Source organism: Gallus gallus, chromosome 33, assembly GCF_016699485.2.
Source record: "Gallus gallus isolate bGalGal1 chromosome 33, bGalGal1.mat.broiler.GRCg7b, whole genome shotgun sequence".
In the NCBI taxonomy this organism is placed as follows: domain Eukaryota; kingdom Metazoa; phylum Chordata; class Aves; order Galliformes; family Phasianidae; genus Gallus; species Gallus gallus.
The window spans coordinates 2204230-2224526 of record NC_052564.1 but is presented as its reverse complement, the minus strand read 5'-3'; the positions used below and the strand labels follow the sequence as shown (position 1 = coordinate 2224526).

General features: G+C 47.5%; 1 protein-coding gene across 1 annotated transcript; it reads left to right on the top strand.

Moving 5' to 3' along the window:
* The first annotated feature begins 350 nt into the window (after positions 1-350).
* LOC429750 (olfactory receptor 14J1-like) lies at positions 351-18297 on the top strand. The gene is made up of 3 exons (XM_040654644.1): positions 351-386; positions 16778-17165; positions 18200-18297. The coding sequence occupies exons 1-3, from the start codon at positions 351-353 to the stop codon at positions 18295-18297; spliced, it is 522 nt and encodes a 173-aa protein (XP_040510578.1).
* The last annotated feature ends 2000 nt before the right edge of the window (positions 18298-20297 follow it).

Genomic DNA, 20297 nt, shown 5'->3' with positions numbered 1-20297 from the left:
ATGCATTTAATGCAGTGATGAATGTGAGGTGAGGTATGTACAGGAGGTGACGTGTGACTGATCAGCTTGAGACCATAAGGAGGAGGTGGTTCAGAACACTGAAGTGAGCTCAGCTCTACCTCAGGACCTCATGGGCCTGCAGGTGGCACGTGGCTGTGAAGGTGGCAGTGAGATCCCTTCTGTCTGTGGAGTTGATAGGCCAGCACCAGGAAGGTGTCACAGGAAGGAATGGTGTGCTCACTTCTGCCTGAAGCAGCTGTTGGTCAGCCCTTGACTTCTGGCTGGGATCTGTGTATACAGGATCACATCTGCGGTGTCCCTGGGAGGCCGACAGAAAGTGCCAGGTTGACATGTTGACAGTGGGATCCTCCCTGCCTAAGCAGCTGGTAGGCCCCATAGAGGAAGGAGGAGGTTTGTGTGAGGGACTGTGATGGCTGTTCTGTGTGAGTACACAACTCGACAGCAGGAGGGACATGACTTGGTCGTGTCTACCCAAGAAGCTTGCACGTGCCCTGGGAGATGACGTTGATGTTCCTTCTTCTTAATGGCTGACAGGCCACAAGAAAGTTGATGGGTGGTGTTTCCATAAAGAAGTGATTTCCAACATGATGGAATTTTCCTTGGTAGTGGAAATGTGCAAGAGGGGAAAAAAACCTACCTCAAAGTGCAGCTTGAAATGTAGAGACTGAGCATGAAGAGGAAGAAACGTCACTGGAAGGGTTATGATGTGGGTCCATGCGAAGGGATCACTCCATGGCTTTGTGTTTCAAGGGATGTTTGGAGAGGCTTGAGAGACATCAGGGATTGCAGTGCCAGGGTCAGAGCAGGGTAGAGAGGAGAGGTGGGTGTCTGCAGACCACAGGGAAATAGGGGCTGGGCTATGCCTGGAGAGCACAGATGGCAGCTTCTTGACCAAGCCATAGAGGAACTGAAGAGGAGAGATCTCATACTGGATCTCATACTCACTGGCAAGGAAGGGGTTGTAGGGAATGTGAAGATTGAAGGGAACCTGGTCTGCAATGGCCATGGGATGGTGGAGCTGAGGAGTCTGAAGGGAGGGCAAAAGCCAAGCTCACACCTTTGGGCTACAGCAGAGCACACCTTGGCTTCTTCAAGTGTCTTTGGAGTACATTAGGAAGAATTCTTTTAGAAAGTGGAGACAAGAAGTGATCACCTTACAGCAGCACAAAGATTTTGTCCTATTGTACCTGCTGAGATTCGTTTCTGAAGGCTAATGCTCAAACACAGTTGAATCTTCCCAGGCATATCAAAGGCAATAAGGGCTATTAGAATTATATGTGCTGCAAAAGGAAGGCTATGGTGGATGTGGACCCCCAGTAGAATGGGGAAGTGTACCTGGCATTAAGGGCATGGAGGCCATGAAGCGTCCTGTGCTGCATGTGACCATCAAAAACATTATCTGAGAAAATCAAAATGAGCTCAGTACCACAGTTTGACTCCATCAGTGCAAAGACTGAGAGATGTCATGGACAGTTCTGAACAGGGAAATTCTGGGGGGCACCAGGCTCTGTGCAAGGTACAAATGGATCTTCTTTTCTTTTTGAAGCTGTAAGGCTGAAAGATGTTCATGAATGTCAATGAAATTGAAACCAAGGATTGACAACAAAGATTGAAATCAATAAAAATATGCTAAGACACTTCTCGGCTTCTAATATTCTCTCCAGTCCTCTCCCTCTTTAGCTTGAAAACGCTGGTCTTTGAAGGAATTTGGTGCCCTTTTTCTTTTTCTCATTTTTCTTAAGGAGATGTTATCCAGAACGGTGTTTGCAGGACACAAATGCCTCCAGGTACAGGGACACAGACAATGGTGCCAGTGGCTGTGCCCTGTGATGGGTGGAAATCAAACTCTGTAACCACAGAGTAGTTATAAAGCAGCTATGTTTAATCAGCGCTGCGCACACACCACATCTCCCCCAGTACCTCCCACCCACCCTGCATACCGGAGGGCAAGAAAGGCACATACTTAAAGAAGCTGCTGCTTACACATGCATTAGATTTCCAAGAAAACATTGGGTTAGTACAGCGAGTCCCCAAAATGATTGACATTTATCCCTGCCCCAAGTCTCAGCTCTATGACACATGCGTATCTTTTGGTGGTTCTTTGGTGGACTTTTGGATGAAGGCTGAGGTCTTATTTTCCTTTGACATGGGTCAGGTTGGAGACTCTTGGCTGGCTCTGGTTGGTCATCTTATTGTCTACAGCAAGTAAACAACTGTGAGTAAAACCCGGGGTAAAGTGTGAGTAAAATCCGGAGTAAGGTGTATCTAAACCCAGAGTGAAGTGTGTGTAAATCTGGAATAAAGTGTGTGTAAAACCTGAGTAAAGGTTGAGTAAACCTGGAGTAAAGGGGGAGTAAAACTAGAGAAAAATGTGAGTAAAACCCGGAGTAAGGTGTGACTAAACCCAGAGTAAAATGTGTGTAAACCTGGAATAAAGTGTGTGTAAAACCTGAGTAAAGGTTGAGTAAACCTGCAGTAAAGGGTGAGTAAGACTAGAAAAAAGTGTGAGTAGACCCAAAGTAAAGGGTGTGTAAGCCCGGAGTAAATAGCGAGTAAAGCTGGTGTAAATTGTGAGTAAACCCAAAGTATAGTTGTGAGTAAAACAAATGGTGTACATTGTTAGGAAACACGGAATAAAGTGAGAGTAAGCCCAGAGAAAAGTATGAGTACACCTGGACAGCAGTCTGAGTAAACCCAGATTAAAGGGTTGGTAAAGGTAGAGTAAAGCGCGAGTAATACCCAGAGTAATGTGTGACTAAGCCCAAATAAAATTGTAAGTAAACCAAGAGTAAAGTGTGCGTAACCATGAAGTAAAGAGTGAGTAAACCTGGTGTAGAGGGTGAACAAAGCTTGGAGCAAACTGTGAGGAAACATGGAGTAAAATATGTGTAAAACCTTGTGTAGAATGTGTGTAAAACCTGATGTAAAATGTGAGTAAAGCTAGAGAAAACTGTGAGTAAACCCAAAGTAAAGGGTGCGTAAGACCGGAGTAAATAGTGCGGAAACCTGGTGTAAATTGTGAGTAAACTCAAAGTAAACTTATAAGTAAAACCTGGCATACATCGTTAGGAAACCCGGAGTAACGTCTGAGTAAAGCTCTGAGTAAAGTGAGAGTAAACCCAGAGAAAAGTATGAATGAACCTGGAGTGAAGTGTGTGTAAGCCCGGAGTGAAGGGTTAGTAAAGCTAGAGTAAAGTGTGAATAATACCCAGAGAAAGGTGTTACTAAACCCAAAGTAAAGCGTGAGTAAACCCGGAGTAAAGTGTGCGTAACCATGAAGTAAAGAGTGAGTAAACCTGGTGTAGAGGGTGAACAAAGCTTGGAGAAAACATGGAGTAAAATATGTGCAAACCCTGGTGTACAATGTGAGTAAAACCTGATGTAAAATGTGAGTAAAGCTTGAGAAAAGTGTGAGTAAACCCAAAGTAAAGCGTATGTAAGCCCGGAGTAAATAGTGAGGAAACCTAGTGTAAATTGTGAGAAAACCCAAAGTAGACATATGAGTAAAACCTGGCATACATTGTTAGGAAACCCGGAGTAAAGTGTGAGTAAAGTCCTGAGTAAAGTGAGAGTAAACCCAGATAAAAGTATGAATAAACCTGGATTGAATTGTGTGTATGCCCGGAGTAAAGGGTTAGTAAAGCTAGAGTAAAGTGTGAATAATACCCAGAGTAAGGTGTGACTAAACCCAAAGAAAATTGTGAGTAAACCCGGAGTAAAGTGTGCGTAACCATGAAGTAAAGAGTGAATAAACCTGGAGTAAAGAGTGAACAAAGCTTGGAGTAAACTGTGAGGAACCATGGAGTAAAATATGTGTAAACCGTGGTGAAGAATGTGAGTAAAACCAGATGTAAAATGTGAGTAAAGCTAGAGAGAACTGTGAGTAAACCCAAAGTAAAGGGTGCGTAAGCCCGGAGTAAATAATGAGGAAACCTGGTGTAAATTGTGAGTAAACCCAAAGTAACCTTGAAGGTAAAACCTAAAGCATATTGTTAGGAACCCCGGAGTAAATTGTGAGTAAAGCCCTGAGTAAAGTGACGGTAAACCCAGAGAAAATTGTGAGTAAACCTTTGCTACTGCAAAGCCGGTGGGCCCTCGGTGTGCAGGGACACAGCTCTCCCCCCATCCACCCAGCCTGTGATGCCATCATAGAAGGCTACCAGGTTACTCAAGTACTATTACCTCTTGGTGAACCCATGCTGACTCCTCCTCATATCCTTCTTCTCTTCCATTTGCTTGGAGATGGCATCCACAACAGGCTGTTCCATCCCCTTCCTAGGGACAGAGGTGAGACTGACTGGCCTGGAGTTTCCCACATCCTCCTTCTTGCCCTTTCTGAAGACTGGACTGACATTGGCTATCCTCCAGTCTTCGGGCACCTCTCCTGTTCTCCAAGGCCTGTCAAAGATGACAGAGAGAGGTTCAGCAGTCACCTCTGCCAGCTCCCTCAGCACAGGTGGATGCATCCCATCTGGACCCATGGATGTGTGCACACTGATCCCACCCAGACACTTCTGCACCATCCCCTCCTCAACCAGAGGGAGGCTCTGATGTGTTATAAGACAAGCTACAGAGGTGGGTCTGTGAGAAACTCATCAAGAACAACAAGGCCATGTGCAAGGATATTGCACATGGATATATGGGTCAGAGCAATCCAATGCACGACTGCAAGCTGACTAAAGAAGGACAATGCCCTCCCTCGCTCAGACGGCCACCTCTCTGTTGATGGAGCCCAGGGTAAACTTGGCCCCTCATGGTGCAGTTGGCCCCTCAGGCTGCAAGCACTTCTGTTAAGGTTTCCATCTCCCAGGACCTCTAAGTCCTTCCCAACAGGGCTGCTCATTAGTAGGAGTTCTCCCAGAATGTACTCATACCTGTGATTGTTCCAACACAAGTGCAAAACCTTGCACCTGATCTTGTTGAACCTCATGGTGTTTCTTTGGGCCCACTTCTCAAGCCTGTCCAGGTCCCTCTGGATGGCACCCCTTCATTCTGTCGTGCCAACTGCACCACGCAGTTTGGTGACGTCAGCAGAGTTGCTGAGGGTGTGCTGTATCTCATCATCCATGCCACTGATAGGCGTTGAAGAGCTCTGATCCCAAGGCTGACCCCTGGGGACACCAACTGTGATCGGCCTCGACCTGTTGGAGCCCATTCCCCAGGAAGCCATTTACCTCTGTCATCTGGTTTTGATCTTCCAACCAAATTATTATCCAATGAACAGTCCACCCTTCAAATCCATCTCACAGATGTCTCCACAGAGATAAGGATGTGATGTGGGACCATGCCAAAGGGCTTTCAGAAGTCCAGGTAGATTTTTGTACCGGTCTGTGTAACTGATGCATTGTCAAAGTGTTCACATTATCATTCTGACCATAAAGAACCACAAAATGTAATGAAGCTGTGGGAAAATACTGATTTCCCATTTAGATCCTGAAAATACTGAGCTAAACAAAACACAGTAAATCTCAGAACCAACGTTGTTTTACAGTAAAATTCATCTTGTTACTGCACACACAAAGAAATTGTTTATTAGATTACTTCTTTGCTTACAGCTGGTACCTGGTATATAAGTGTGTTTCTGTAACTTAGCAACCTTCACTTCAGTATCCAGAGAGCTCCTATCAGAATGGTCTGGAGTTCAGCAGTGACCAAAGCATTCACAAGTGAATCGTTACCCAAGCTGCAGTGACACAACAGACTGGGTGTGACAGCAAGAGCAGAAATAACTAACTGCTACACAGGGGTAATTTAGGAAGTTATCGATAAGAATCAGGAAAATAGGTCAGGAGGTGAGACAACAAAGATGAAATGCAAACATAGCAAATCACTTCAATTACAGTAAACAGGAATAAAATAAATAAGGAATAGGAAGTATGTGAAATCCTAACTGACTGTGAGCAGATTTCAGTGTTGGAAATCTATTAAAATATATAAAATATTAGTCAAATGTGTTGTGGGTTAGGTGTAGTTCCAACTAACATACTAAGGTGAAAGAGACGCTGAATTCAATAGCTGTTCCCAAGTGTGCAGAGAAACCTGCATTTGATGCGCAGCCATTAACACACACAATTTGTTTTCAGTGCGTTTTAAGCAAGGAAAGAATAAAGTACTTTTTTGTGCCAACCCAGGAATTGTGTAACTGTGTTTTCTCCCCCGTCCTGTTGAGGAGGGGCAGTGACAGAGCAGCATGGAGGGCACCTGGGAGCCAGGCAAGGTGAGCAAGGCGCAGCTGGGCGCTGAGTTCCAGTGTGCTTTTGGCGTCCCAGCCCTGCAGCACAGTGTCTCCGTGTGCCTTCACCTCTGAAAGACAGCCCGGCCCCGCTGACCCATAGGCAACCCCTGGCAGCTCTGTGCAGGCACTGTGTGGGGCAGCATGCGTGCAGTGGTACAGAGGTGTGCCCCCAGCACAGCCCCTGACACCACACGTCCTGTTTCTCACAATACCTACTTCCTCCCCTTTATTTCATCTTCCTCTTCATCACAGTGCACCCTGGCTCACCTTTTAGCTCTTTTCCCCCACTTTGGCAAATTTCCATTGCTTGTTTTGCCACAAGCAGCAACGTTTATCTTGGTGCACTCTAACTCCAAACAGTTTATACCAAGCCCAAGAACAAGTCCTTGCACCTGGTGGAGGCAAAGAGAGAAGCAGTCCGTTGTGATTTCAGTGCTTCTGTGAAACAGGGTCATTGATAAAGACAGGTCTGTTCACACACCAAGTGAAACTAAACTGGGAAGTTTTAGGATGAGCACACACTGATTCCTTTTGTTGAAGTAATATATTGGTCCTCAGGCTAATACACTGATACCTTCCACTAATCCAGCCTGTATCAGCTCCAGGGTGCCTGCTGGCATCTCATTTGCCTGCAGATACAGAGGTGGAACACAGAGGCTGTGGGAGTCAGCACTGACTCAGGATCATATGGGCTTCAGTAGAAAGAGAGCAAAGTGATGTAGCAGTAGAAGTGGAAGGAATCCAAACTCATGTACAGGAAGATGATAACCACTAATGATAATTACACACATAAACATAACTATGAACAGCAAACAAAAAAGTATTTGTTAATGAAAATAAATAAATAGTACAAACAGAAAGGAATAGAAAATAGGCCCATGATGGAGAAGACTGTGAATCATTTGTAGAGACAGATGAGAAGTTTATCCCTGCTGAAATGAGTCCATGATATCATTTTCCTCACTGCATCCTTAAGCTCCTGGTTCCTCATGCTGTAGATGAGGGGATTTACTGCTGGTGGCACCAATGAATACAGAACTGCTACCATCAGATCCAGGGATGGGGAGGAGGTGGAGGGGGCTCTTAGATTGGCAAAAAAGCCGGTGCTGACAAACAGGGAGAGCACAACCAGATGAGGGAGGCATGTGGAGAAGGCTTTGTGCCGTCCCTGCTCAGAGGGCATCCTCAGCACAGCCCTGAAGATCTGCACATAGGAGAAAAGGATGAAAGCAAAACACCCAGATACTAAAGATGCACTAACCCCAAGAAGCCAAATTTCCCTGAAGTAAGCATCAGAGCAGGACAGCTTGACAATCTGGGGGATTTCACAGAAGAACTGATCCACAGCATTGCCTTGGCAGAGAGGCAGGGAAAATGTATTGGCAGTGTGCAGCAGGGAATTAAGGACCCCAGCGCCCCAGGCAGCTGCTGCCATGGTGGCACAAGCTCTGCTGCCCAGCAGGGTCCCGTAGTGCAGGGGTTTGCAGATGGCAACGTAGCGGTCATAGGACATGATGGTGAGAATGGAATATTCTGCTGAGATGAAGAAGGCAAAGAAAAAGACCTGTGCAGCACATCCTGCGTAGGAGATGGCCCTGGTGTGCCAGAGGGCATTGGCCATGGCTTTGGGGAGAGTGGTGGAGATGCAGCCCAGGTCGAGGAGGGCGAGGTTGAGGAGGAAGAAGTACATGGGGGTGTGCAGGTGGTGGTCGCAGGCTACGGCTGTGCTGATGAGGCCGTTGCCCAGGAGGGCAGCCAGGTAGATGCCCAGCAAGAGCCAGAAGTGCAGGAGCTGCAGCTGCCGCGTGTCTGCCAACGCCAGGAGGAGGAACTCGCTGATGGAGCTGCTGTTGGGCATCTGGTACTTCCTGGGCTTGGAGTCCTGTTCAGAGTGCAGAAAATAATGATGAGTCAAAACCATTCTCAGATACACTCCTCCCTCCATATAATAATAATAAAAAATATATTTGTCTTTGGAAATTGGCCATTTAACTCTATATGTTGTGTTTAATTTCCTGAGGTTCATTATTCTACAAGAAGTAGAAGCTTTATCAGATCTTTCTTTGAACTCATTTTGTAATCATATCCCAGCTTCCTGGATATATTCTTATGAGCAGTTTTCATGTCTTGTATCTTTACCATATCTGCACTCAGAACAATGACCCAACCACTGTGCACTTAAATTTGTCTTTCAGAAATCTGCCTGTCTGCACGATAAGTGATCCTTCCAGCAAAAGAGGCTGCATTGCCTGCAGCGAGAGGTTTACCTTGTCAAGAGCTGTGAGAAATCCTCCTTCAATGAGCTCACAGCCTGCTCACACTCATTTCCCTTCTATGCAGGGAAATGCCCCCAGCCCTGCTGTGCTGTACAGAAGAGCTGCTCCTGGGCACAGCTGTCTCTCTGCAGCACTGCCCACTTGTAGGAGCTCCCTGTGTCCCAGAAGCCCAGCGCAGCTCAGCAGCAGAGGATGTCATTTTTCCCTCCCCACTCACCTCCCCTGAGATGTCCCTGTGTCTCCACAGCCAACAGCTCCTGAAAGACAACAGCATGGTGACTGTACTTTGAAATCTGCTGCATTAACCTCCAAATGTCATGTGGACAGTGGCAAATTCCGGATATATGGTTAGTCGTACCAGAGACTGTTTGCTGAAACAAAAAGGGCACACAGAGAAGGACAGGGAGGGGTGGACTTCCCCTGGGCAGGGCAGTGATCCAGCTGAGGCAGTGCAGGCATCTCACCCTAGATGGAAACCCTGAGGCTGAAATGGGATTCAGCTCTCCACGGACCCACAGGAGCTGGGATTCCTCCGGATCAGTTCAGATGTGCACAAGGAGTTGCCTGCATGTGAGCTCCTGCTCTGAGTCCTTGGTCCTTCAGCGGGGAGTCAGTTGCTCACACACAGACCCTGGGTGATGACCAAGATGACCGGGGTGGCTCTGGATTTGTTCTGGTGCTTGTAAAGTGTGTGGGAAATCCCTGAGATAGACACCTCCTTCCTGAGCATCATTTGAGGGCCAGAGAGGAGATAGAGGTATTCTTGGCCATCCTAAATGACATCAGACCCCTGCGTTTTATGGCCCCTAGGTGTGCCTTTGTCCCCCATCTAAATGAGACATGCAGAGTAATTCAGCTGACTAAATGGATGAGCTCACAAAAGAAGAGGCAGATCTTTTTCTGTTCTCCATCTGCTGCATATTCTGTAGCTCAAGGTACTGCCAAGCTAACACACATCTTTATTCCTCAAATGACAAAAACTCGTCAGAATGGCATCAGAAGCAGCCTAGTATCATGCCAGTTCCCTGGGCTATCCAGTACACTAACATGCAGATACAAATGTAGCACAGGGCCTTCAGGAAAGCCATGCCGTAGGAGGGTCTGTGCTGCTTGGAAAACTCCAAGTCCCAAAGTGGGTCTGATGCCTGTGTGCCACATTCTGAACACAAATACCAAAGATAAGCTATCCAGTCAGGATAACTCCAATGATGCTTCCCGATTAGGATGTCTTCTTTCTTTACACTAATGAGAACACCAACACATGATGAGCTAGAAATCTTTGTACAGATGCAGGCCTGAGCACTTGTTTGGTCCACAGGGACACGGTTAAACGGCTTCCACAACTGGACTGCAGCACAAGTGGGATACAGAGGCTTTATGATGGATGGGTGATGAGATTAGGAAGAGTGACTGTGCTCTGTGGGAGTGCACTGAGCTCTGCCTGGGGATGGAGTCCAACAGTGGAAATAAACAGAAAGGAAATAGTGAACAGAGGAGCCCAACAGTGTCTGTTCCTGGCTTCCTGATCAGGAAGAGCAAGTGGAAGGTGCCCTCTACAGGCAGATGGGAGCTTCATGCAGTGGAGCCCTTGTCCAACATTTTGGGCCTTTTTCACTCATGTATCTGCTGCAGGGACAGCACAGCAGGGCATACACCATCCAGAAGATCCCTGGAGGGGTCATATGGCAGTTTCCTGACCCAAGCCATAGAGAATCCAAAGAGCAGAGGTTTTCTGCTGGGTACCTGTGGAGAATGCGAAGATCAAAGAGAACCTGAACTGCTGGTCCCGCTGGGTAAGGCTCTGATGGGAATAGGGTCAAAAAATATAGTAACTGTCCGAGGAGCACTGCTTCCAAGCAGAATAAGTCCATTCCAAGGATGAGGAAGCTAGGTAAAATTGTGAGAAAGTGCTGCAGGAATTGGAAGGATAGACCAGGTCAATCACAAACACAGAAAGGAAACATACAGGCAGTGGAAACAAGAAGAGGTAAGCTGGCAGCAATGCAGAGACTTTGTCCATTGTACCTGCTGAGATGAGTTTGGGAATGTAAGAGTTCAACTGCAATTGAATGTGCCCAGGCATATCAAAGACAAGAAGGGCTTGTAGAAGTATGTAAGCTACAAAAGGAAGGCTGGGGAGAATTTGGGCCCACAGTAGAATGGGGCAGGGAACCTGGTGAGACAGGACATGGAAAAAGTCTCTGATACTGGGCATCTTGGAATCCTAGGTGCCAGAGAGAGGTGGGAAATGTTGGTGCAAGACAGATGTGCCCTTGGTGAAAGAGGAGGTGATCAGGGAATACCTGAGCAAACAGGATTCTGTGTTGGAACAAGTTGACAAGAACTGTAGGATTTTGCGTGGCATGTATTGGAAGGACCTAAAAGATCATCCCATTCCAACCCCCTTTCTGTGGGCAGGGCTGTCACGCAGTAGATGTGGATGCCTGGGGCCCTTGACATCTTGAACATCTCCAGGGATGGGGAAGCCACAACTTCTCTGGGCTACCTGTTCCATACCAGCACCATGCCTCACATCATGACCAGCTGAATGTTGGGAATTCCTTCCAAATGTCTAATGTAAACGTCTCTTTTAGTTTATTATCATTCATCCTTGACCTATTATTCAGAAATGAAGTAAGAAGTCAGCCTCCACCTTTTTTATTTGAACAAGACCATGGCTAGAAGATCATGATTGGGAGTAGTGCCTCCACATTTCAGATCACCAACAGAAGACAGAAGTCATCAATCTGGAGTTGATAAAAATCTGTTAACACACTTCTCAACTTTGAATATCCTTTGTGTCCCGTTTCTTTTTAAGTTGAGAATTTCAAACTTCAAAGGGATTTTGAGTCTTTTGTTTTGTTTTTTTTTTTGTTTGTTTGTTTTGTATTGCTTTTACAGAACAGGCTGTGCTTTCCAGACCTGTGTTTGCAGGACACAGATGCCTTCAGGTACAGGGACACAGACAGCGGTGCCAGTGCCAATGCCCTGTGCCTAATGCCCAGCGTCCACCGCTGCTCTACCCTGCTGCGTATTTCATGTCCCTCATCCTCCAGGGGTCTCCAGCTGTGTTAAATAAATGACCATGCTGAAGGGCATGTTTTCAGCAGGCCATCTGGACACATGCTCTTCCCACTGCTCTCCACATCTCCCCATCACTTGCTCTTTCTTCACTCAGATACCTCCCAACTATCTCGCTGATCTGCGACCTTCAGGGAGATTATCGGAACCTGCTCCATCTCTCCAAAGTCTGATGGACACTCTTGTCAACTCCTTTACTTTGATTATATCTATCCCTTCCTATCTCTGTCTAACTCATTTCTTGTACAAATATTCCCTGCAAAAGACAAACACCATTAGGTGCAGCTTGAACAAGACATGCAGTTGATCACTGTGTTTTTCTGTTCATAAAATTTCATCACGTTTCTTTCTTTTTGTTGGCAAAAAAGAGAAAGCTTTCATTGCCCACGTGCAGCTGGTTCTCTGAGAAAAAGCCAGAGGGAGTTGGTGCAAAGGAGGTTTAGCAGTGAGCGGGTGACTCCAGAGGAGAAGAGTGATGTGAGGAGAAGTGATGGCAGTCTCATGGGGCCAACGGGAGTAAAAATGGGTTGGAAAAGTTGAGGAGGACATCTGTCCACAACAGTGACAGAGCAAAGCTCATTATGGGACATCCTGGATCAGTATCAGTTGCCAAGTGATTTTTTAACTTCTTGTTTAAACACAACCATAAATAAGTAAATAAATATTGAGACATCTAAAATGCCCACCTAACTCTTGCTCTTTAAACTCTCTCCAGATACCTCTCCAGTTAGCTGTACAAGTTCTGAACACCTGAAGAAGATGTCAGGAAGGCACAAGGCACAGGAGGGCTCTTTAGGTTGTAATGGGCCTCAGGTGGCCTTCGCTGCTCAGTCCATCAACCACCAGTGCAGAGAGAAGATGGCATAAAATGCTCAAGAAGACCAAGTCAGAAGGAATAGAGAAGTTTCTTGGAGTATTAATGGGCCCCACTGAGGACCACTAACAAGCAAGCTTCCCCAGGGACTTGTTAGAGCAAATAATTGGAAGCCATGCTGACAGGCAGACAAAGGCACTGGGATGGTGGCTGTGATGCTGAGAAAAGCCTCCTTTGTGTTATGAAGCAGAAAGGCCAAGCCCTGATCCCCAGACCCTTGGCAGGGAGATCCTGTCCCTCCTGCTGGCTCAGGGCCCTTCCTGGGGCAGTGGGATGCAGGTTTGTATGAGGTCAAATGAAAGACAAGTGGACAGCAGCTCCCAGGCTCTGCATGGGGTACATTAATGCTGTGAGACCCAAGTCCCATGTGGGCAGTGTGTCTCATCCCAGGCTGTGGGATGTGAGAAGGGGTCAACCTCAACAAGCAGTCAATCCCAATGAAACTTTGAACTTCAGATCTCTCAGTTTTAGGTCCCTCCTTTTGACAGTCTCCAAAAGCTTTGCGTCTTTTATGTTCTATGGTGCCCAGAAGTGCATCCAGTGCTCCAGGTGAGGCTGCAGCAGTGTAGAGCAGAGAGGGACAATCCCCTCCCTCACCCAGCTGAAAATGCGGTGCTCAGTGCCCCCCAGGGGACGGTTGTCCTTTGTGGCTGCCTGGACACACTGCTGACTCACGCCCAATTTGCTGTTGACCAGGACCCCCAGTCCCCTTCGGTGGCACTGCTCTCCAGTATCCCATCCCACAGTCAGTGTGTAAGTCCAGGGTTGTTTCTTCCCAGGTGCAGAATCAGGCCCTTGTTCTTGTTATACCTCATGCAGTTGGTGCTTGCCCAGTTCTCTATCTTGTCCACATCTCTCTGAAAGGCCTCTCCACCTCCAGTGGTGACAACAGCTCCTCCCAGTTCAACATCATCATCAAACTTGCTCAAAACACCTTTTACTCTTGCACGCTGGTCATTGATAAAAACATCCAAGAGAAGTGGTCCTCAAATGGAGCCTGGAGGTGCCCTACTTGTGACCATCCGTCAACTTAATGGAACAGTTTTACTGTAAGCCTTTGGGCCCCATCCATTGGCCAAATGCTCACCCACAACACTGTGTTTCTGTCTAACCCTATGCAGGACATTCTGTCCAGAAGTATTCTGTGAGGAACAGTATCAAAAACTTTACTGAAATCCAAAAAGTCAACATCAGTTTGCTTCCCTTGTTCATCTAAATGGATGACCTCTTCATCAAGGGACATTAAGTTCAATAGGATTTTCCAGTCATGGAATTTATTGGCTGTGAGCAAGGACAGAATTGTCTTTCAGGTGTTTTCAATAGCTTTCATCATCATTTTTTTTTTCCATAATTTTACTATGTACTGAAGTGAGACTGACAGGTTCATAATTGCCTAGATCATCTTTCTTGATCTTCTTTCAAACTGGAACAATGTTTGCCAGCTTCCTATCATCTGGGAACTGGCATGACCCTAGACTTCTCCTGATGCCATTCAAATGAGAGCCCAGAGCAAACTGAGGTGTCATCAGTGAAAGAATGTAGATGTGCCAAAGCTTTGTAATGCCTTGAACTCCAGAGTTTGACACAGGTGGAGCAGAGAGGAAGATCTGGCTCTTCTTTTGTGAGCTCATCTGTGGGAGATGGAGAGGTCAGCTCGGCCTTGTTGAATGCTGACTCTCTGATAATGAGGCTCTGGAAAGGAGACAGAAGCTCTGAATAAACAGGGGTGTTTTGTACCAAGCCATAAGATAAGCTCTCTGCTGATTAGGAAGATTTGTTATGGAATTTGCTTGCTTTCTAGCCAATGCATTTTTAGTGGAAATGTACTGAATATGTGTGTTAGAGTATAAAAGGGTTGCTTAGAAGAATAAGCAGGGATACACAGACTCATGATCGTGATCATCAAAGCAATAAATAAATTTTCCTGGCATGAGAACACTGTGTCGTGCTGCTCACGGCACTCATCCATTTGGTCAGCGGAGTAATGCTACGTGCTCCATGGGGATAGGTGCAAAAGGCACACTGGGTGCCCTAAGCATAGGGCTGTGGTGGCATTTAGGATGGCCAAGAATACCTCCCTTCTGGCCCTCAGCTGATGCTCAGGAAGGAGGTGTCTATCTCAGAGATGTTCCACCACACTTTACAAGCACCAGCACACAACTAGGATCACCCCAGGCACCTTGGCATCACTGAGTGTGTCTGTGTGAGCAACGCAGTCCCTGTTGAATAAAGACCAAATAGTCAGATGAGGGGCTCACACACAGACACCTCATTGTGCACATCTGAATTCAACTAAGAGGACTTCTGGCTCCCATGGACCTCTGGGGAACAGAACCCCATTTCAGTCCCAGGTTTTCCATCAGCGGATAAGATACCAAACACTAGGGCTAGGATGAGATGGTGTGACAGTAATAAGACAAATGGAAATGGCTTTAAAGTACAGAGGGGAGATTTAGTTTAGCTTTTAGGAACAAATTTTCTACTCAAAGGAAGCGGAACAGGTTGCCCAAAGTCATTTTGTGTGCCGCATCCCTGGAGGCATTCAAGGTCAGGATGGATGGGATCCTGGGCAGCCTGATCTGGTGGTAGGCAGCCCTGCCCATGGCTGGGGGCTTGGAACTAGGTCCTATTTAAAGTCCCCTCCAACCTAAACCACTGTATGATTCTGTAATGATATGCCTGCACTGCCTCAGCTCTATCACTGCCCAGAACAGGGGAAGTCCACCCCACCTTGTCTTTGTCTGTTTGTCATTTTTGTTACGGGTCATGAGCAGATGTTTCCAGATTTGGCATTTGCTTCTCTTATGGTCAAACTTCTTTTGTTAGGAACATCCACGTGTTTGGAATCCTCTGGACGTATTGATTAATGGATCTGACTTCAAAGTACATTCTGCAGTGATGACTGTGCTGTCCTGCAAGAGCTGTCAGCACAGGATGCCCATGGATATCTCTAGGGAGAGCTGTGGGGAGAAGGAAATCTCCTTCTCTGCTGCTGAGCTGTACTGGGCTCCTGAGACACAGGGAGCTGATATAAGTGGGCAGTGATACAGAGAGACAACTGCGCCCAGGAACAGCTCCAGAGCACCATACAGCAGGGCTGGGGCCATGACCATCAGGAGATGGGGAGGAGAGAAGGAAGAGAGGTTATGCATTGTATGGCACAATAACAGGCTGAGAGGTCACTGGAGGTGCATTTCTCACTATCCTTGACAAGGTGAGTCTTTTGCTCCAGGCAATTGCTCTGATTTTCCTGGAGGGAACACTAAATCTGGGACATCCCATTAGATATCTGGCTGAAGGTGCTCAATGTTTCTTTACTGTGGAGAAAGACCTGTTCCAGCTGAGGGCTTCTGTGCTGCAGCATCAGAGCACAGCCCTGAGGGCTGCGTGTGCCAGGATGGCTGCAGGCTGTGCAGCCGGGGGTGCAGCCGGGTGCCCAGGGCTGTGGTGCAGAGCAGGGTCCCTGCTGTGCCCCAGGGGCTGTGTGCCGGGGCAGGGACTCTGCCGCCTGCCAGGCTCAGCACTCAGCCTGCCCGGGGAGCTGTGCAGGATGCTGTGGGTATATGTGTGGGGGGAAGGAGCCACCCGGCAGGGCAGGGCAGGGGCCTTCTGCTGCCACAGCTGCTGCCTGGGGCAGGGGGCTCACAGCTACACTGCGCCCCAGAATGTTTCCAAGAGCTCTTTGCACAAGGAGATACAAGGCAGGGATTTTCCTTTTGCTATTCTTAGGGAAGGAAAAAGGATGGGAGGCTGAAATCTGAAAAGAGGCTGTCAACTTCGAACACACCTCTGAGACTCCTGAATTTTACTTCACTCAGACACTTGTTTTGTATACAGTGACAGAGAATTTGCTTTCAGCCTCTCTTTTCTCAAAGGATAGAAGCAGTTGAAATGATTGTCATATTCTACAGATATGAATAATGCACTTATCCTGCAAACAGGCAGCTTTCTCTAACAGAAATTCAAGTGCTCAGAGTTTCGGGTTGTGGGATCTAAGAGCAGTTGGGGTAAACAGGAGAGACATGGAAACATAAAATATCCAGGAATATGGGATAAGATTAAAAAATGAGGGGAAAGCAAAAGCTCCCATAAGCTGCTTATGGATTGCTGAGCTTCATGAAATTAAATTCAAGTAATGGAGCTAATGAACAATGTCCTAAAAGAAAGAATAGGTTTTACAGCATAGCAGGAGGTGTGACTGTGACAACTGCCTTGTCATTATCTTCTGCACCCTGAACAGGACTCCGTGCCCAGGAACCACAGATGCCCAACAGCAGCTCCATCAGCGAGTTCCTCCTCCTGGCGTTGGCAGACACGCGGCAGCTGCAGCTCCTGCACTTCTGGCTCTTGCTGGGCATCTACCTGGCTGCCCTCCTGGGCAACGGCCTCATCAGCACAGCCGTAGCCTGCGACCACCGCCTGCACACCCCCATGTACTTCTTCCTCCTCAACCTCGCGCTCCTCGACCTGGGCTGCATCTCCACCACTCTCCCCAAAGCCATGGCCAATGCCCTCTGGGACACCAGGGCCATCTCCTATGCAGGATGTGTTGCACAGGTCTTCTTTTTATTATTCTTACTTTCTGCAGAGACTTTCCTTCTCACCATCATGTCCTATGACCGCTACGTTGCCATCTGCAAGCCCCTGCACTACGGGACCTTGATGAACAGCAGAGCTTGTGCCACCATGGCAGCAGCTGCCTGGGGCACTGGGGTTCTCTATTCCTTGATGCACACTGCCAATACATTTTCTATCCCACTCTGCCAAGGCAATGCTGTGGATCAGTTCTTCTGTGAAGTGGCCCAGGTCCTCAAGCTCTCCTGCTCAGAATCAGACTACCTCAGCGAAGCTGGGATTATTGATTTTAGCCTTTCTTTAATTTTTGGGTGTTTTGTCTTCATTGTTGTGTCCTATGTGCAGATCTTCAGGGCCGTGCTGAGGATGCCCTCTGAGCAGGGACGGCACAAAGCCTTCTCCACGTGCCTCCCCCACATGTCTGTGGTCTCCCTCTTTGTCAGCACTCTCATGTTTGCCTACCTGAAGCCCTCCTCCCTTTCCTTCCCTTCCCTGGACCTGGTGGTGGCAGTTCTGTACTCGGTGGTACCTCCCACAGTGAATCCTCTCATCTACAGCATGAGGAACCAGGAGCTCAGGGATGCCCTGAGGAAACTTTGGGAAATCCCCAGATATATCAGAAAATATTAAATCAGTATTTTGTTAAATGTTGTGTTTGTTATTCCCTAAAACTCACATTTTGTTTTAAATAGAGTTATTCTAAACCTTCTTGTTAATTATTTATTTTGACAAATTCATCTCATGTACCTACAGATCTGGGCTTCCCATGTGCATAAGCACAATGAAGAAGACAGTAGAAATTCATTTCTCTCAGCTCACTTTTCTTCCCTTCTCCTCTAGAGCTGGAAGAGAAACCCCCTTATGCAGGAGGGATTCAGGGGCCAAGAGCCCAGGTGCCAAATGGAGCAGCAGCCCAAGTTTCCTTGCAGGCTGCACCTCACTACTCAGTGGGCTTCTGCTCCTCGCTGCCTTCAGGTCAGGGCTGCTGCTTTCCTGGGGCCATGAAAATGGGCAAGGGCAAAATGTGGTCTTTTGAGTGCTGCTCTCTTTCCACTTCCAAGCTTTCCATTGTACCTCTACACACCTGGTAGACCTTGGGTCTCATATGAATTGACAGCAGTCCTGTTGTCTCTACAGTGGCATCCAGAGGTATCCAGTGGCAGTGCGGTAGCAGGCAGGAACAGGCCATGTGCACCCATGTGTCAGAGTTTGTCTCCCTGCTACCTCCACCATAACACAAGGGGCTGCTTGTCGCAGGCTAGCAACACAACACAGGTTTCTCGTGCGAAAGATTCTCCTTTATTCTCCCAAGCAAGCTTTTTATAGTCTAACACATGTATTCAGTACATTTCCACTAAGAATCCATGGGCTAGAATTCAAGCAAGTTTCATAACAAATCTTCATAACAGCAGTGAGCTTATCTTATGCTTAGATGCAAAACATCCCGTTATTCAGCCCTTCTTTCTTTTTCCCAGAGCCTCATTATCATCAAGTCAGCAGTCAAAGAGGTCAAACTGACCTCTCCATCCCCCACAGCTGCTCAGGGCAGAGACAGAATCCTGGAGGTTGCTTCCAAAGCTGGTGTCAGCCATGCAGCCAAGGACTTGCTCCCTCCTGTTTTGTTTCCTGTGGTTCTCCACAGATTGGAGGACACAGACTGAGAGTCCCAGGCTGATCTGTAAGTGACCAACTGCTGGACCTAGAGCTCCGTTTTTGGTGGCACTTATCAGAGAATCATTAAGTCATAGAATGTGGTAGGTTGGAAGGAACCTAACATATCCCTTCTAACTGCCCTGCCATGGTCAGGTTGCCACCCATTAGATCAGGTTGTCCAGGGCCAAATCCAGCCTGGCCTTGAGCACCTCCTTGTTGTCCAGCATCTGTGGGCAACTTGTTCCAGTGCTTTACCACTCTCTGAGCAAAGAATTATCTCCTAATATGTAATCTAAATGTTTCCTCTTTTAGTAGAAACTGTTCCCCCTTGTCCTGCCATATTCGTACTGTGCAGGAAGTTGATTTCCTTCCTGCCTATGAGCTCTTTTTAAATACTGGAAGGCCGCAGTGAGGTCTCCCCAGAGCCCTCTCTTCTCCAAGCTGAACAAGCACAGCTGCCTCAGCCTGTCTTCATAGGAGAAGCTCTCCGTCCTTCTGATCATCTTGGTGGATCTCCTCTTAGATGGTCTCCAACAGCTTCACATCGTTCTTGTGTTGGGAGCCCCAGGCCTCGATGCAGTAATCCATATGGGGTGTGATGGGGTCGGAGCAGGTGGGACAAACAACTCCCTCACCGTGCTGGCCAGCCCCCTTGGTTGCAGCACAGGATTCTGTTCGTCTTTGGGGCTGCAAGCGCACACTGCTTGCTCATGTCCAGCCTTTTGTCCATCAGGGCCCCCAAATCCTGCTCCGCAGAGATGCTCTCAGTGAGATCTTTTCCCAGCCTGTGCACATATCTGGGATTGCCCCAACCCATGTCCAACACCTTGCATTTGGGCTTGTTGAATCTCATCAGGTTCACATTCGCCCACTTTTCAAGTTTGTTTGGGTCCCTCTGGATGACATATTTTCCTTCTGTTGTATCAGTTGCACCCCTCAGCTTGGTGTCATCATCAGATTTGTTGAGGGTACACTCCATCCCACTGTCTATTTCACTCATAAACATGATGAAGATCACCAGTCCCAAGATGAACCTCTGGGAACACCATTCCTCACAGGCCTCCACCTGAGCATAGGGCTGCAGAATTGCATTTCCAAGAGTGGCACTACAAGTCGTTTGAATGCCTACAGGGAAGGTAACTCTCTGGGCAGCCACTTCTGCTAATCAGCAGCTTACAGTAAAGAAATACTTTCTTAAGCTTGGATGAAATTTTGCATGTTTCATCCGGAACCAATTGCGCTTTGCTAACACACCCAGCTCCTTTTCCTCCTTGCCGCTGGCCAGCCACACTGCCCCAGGCCATTAGCAATGCATGGGCTTATCATGACCAAACTGTAAGACTCAGCACTTTGTCTTGCTAAAGCTCATCCCGTTGTCATCAGCCATTGGTCAATAAGGATATTAAACAGGGCAGGTCCCAGTACTGACCCCTGAGGAACACCACTCGTGACTGGCCACCAGCAGGATCTAACTCCATTCACCACCACCCCCTGGGCCTGGCCATCCAGCCAGTTCTTTACCCAGCAAAGAGAACACCTGTCCAAGCCATGGGCTGCCAGCTTCTCCAGGAGAGTGCTGTGG

Coding starts and splice junctions, on each gene's coding strand:
- LOC429750 (XM_040654644.1), top strand. CDS start 351: ATGTTGACAGTGGGATCCTCCCTGCCTAAGCAGCTG. Junction 387..16,777: donor CCTCCCTGCCTAAGCAGCTG/GTAGGCCCCATA, acceptor TCCATCAGCGAG/TTCCTCCTCCTGGCGTTGGC. Junction 17,166..18,199: donor CTTGATGAACAGCAGAGCTT/GTGCCACCATGG, acceptor TTGTCTCTACAG/TGGCATCCAGAGGTATCCAG.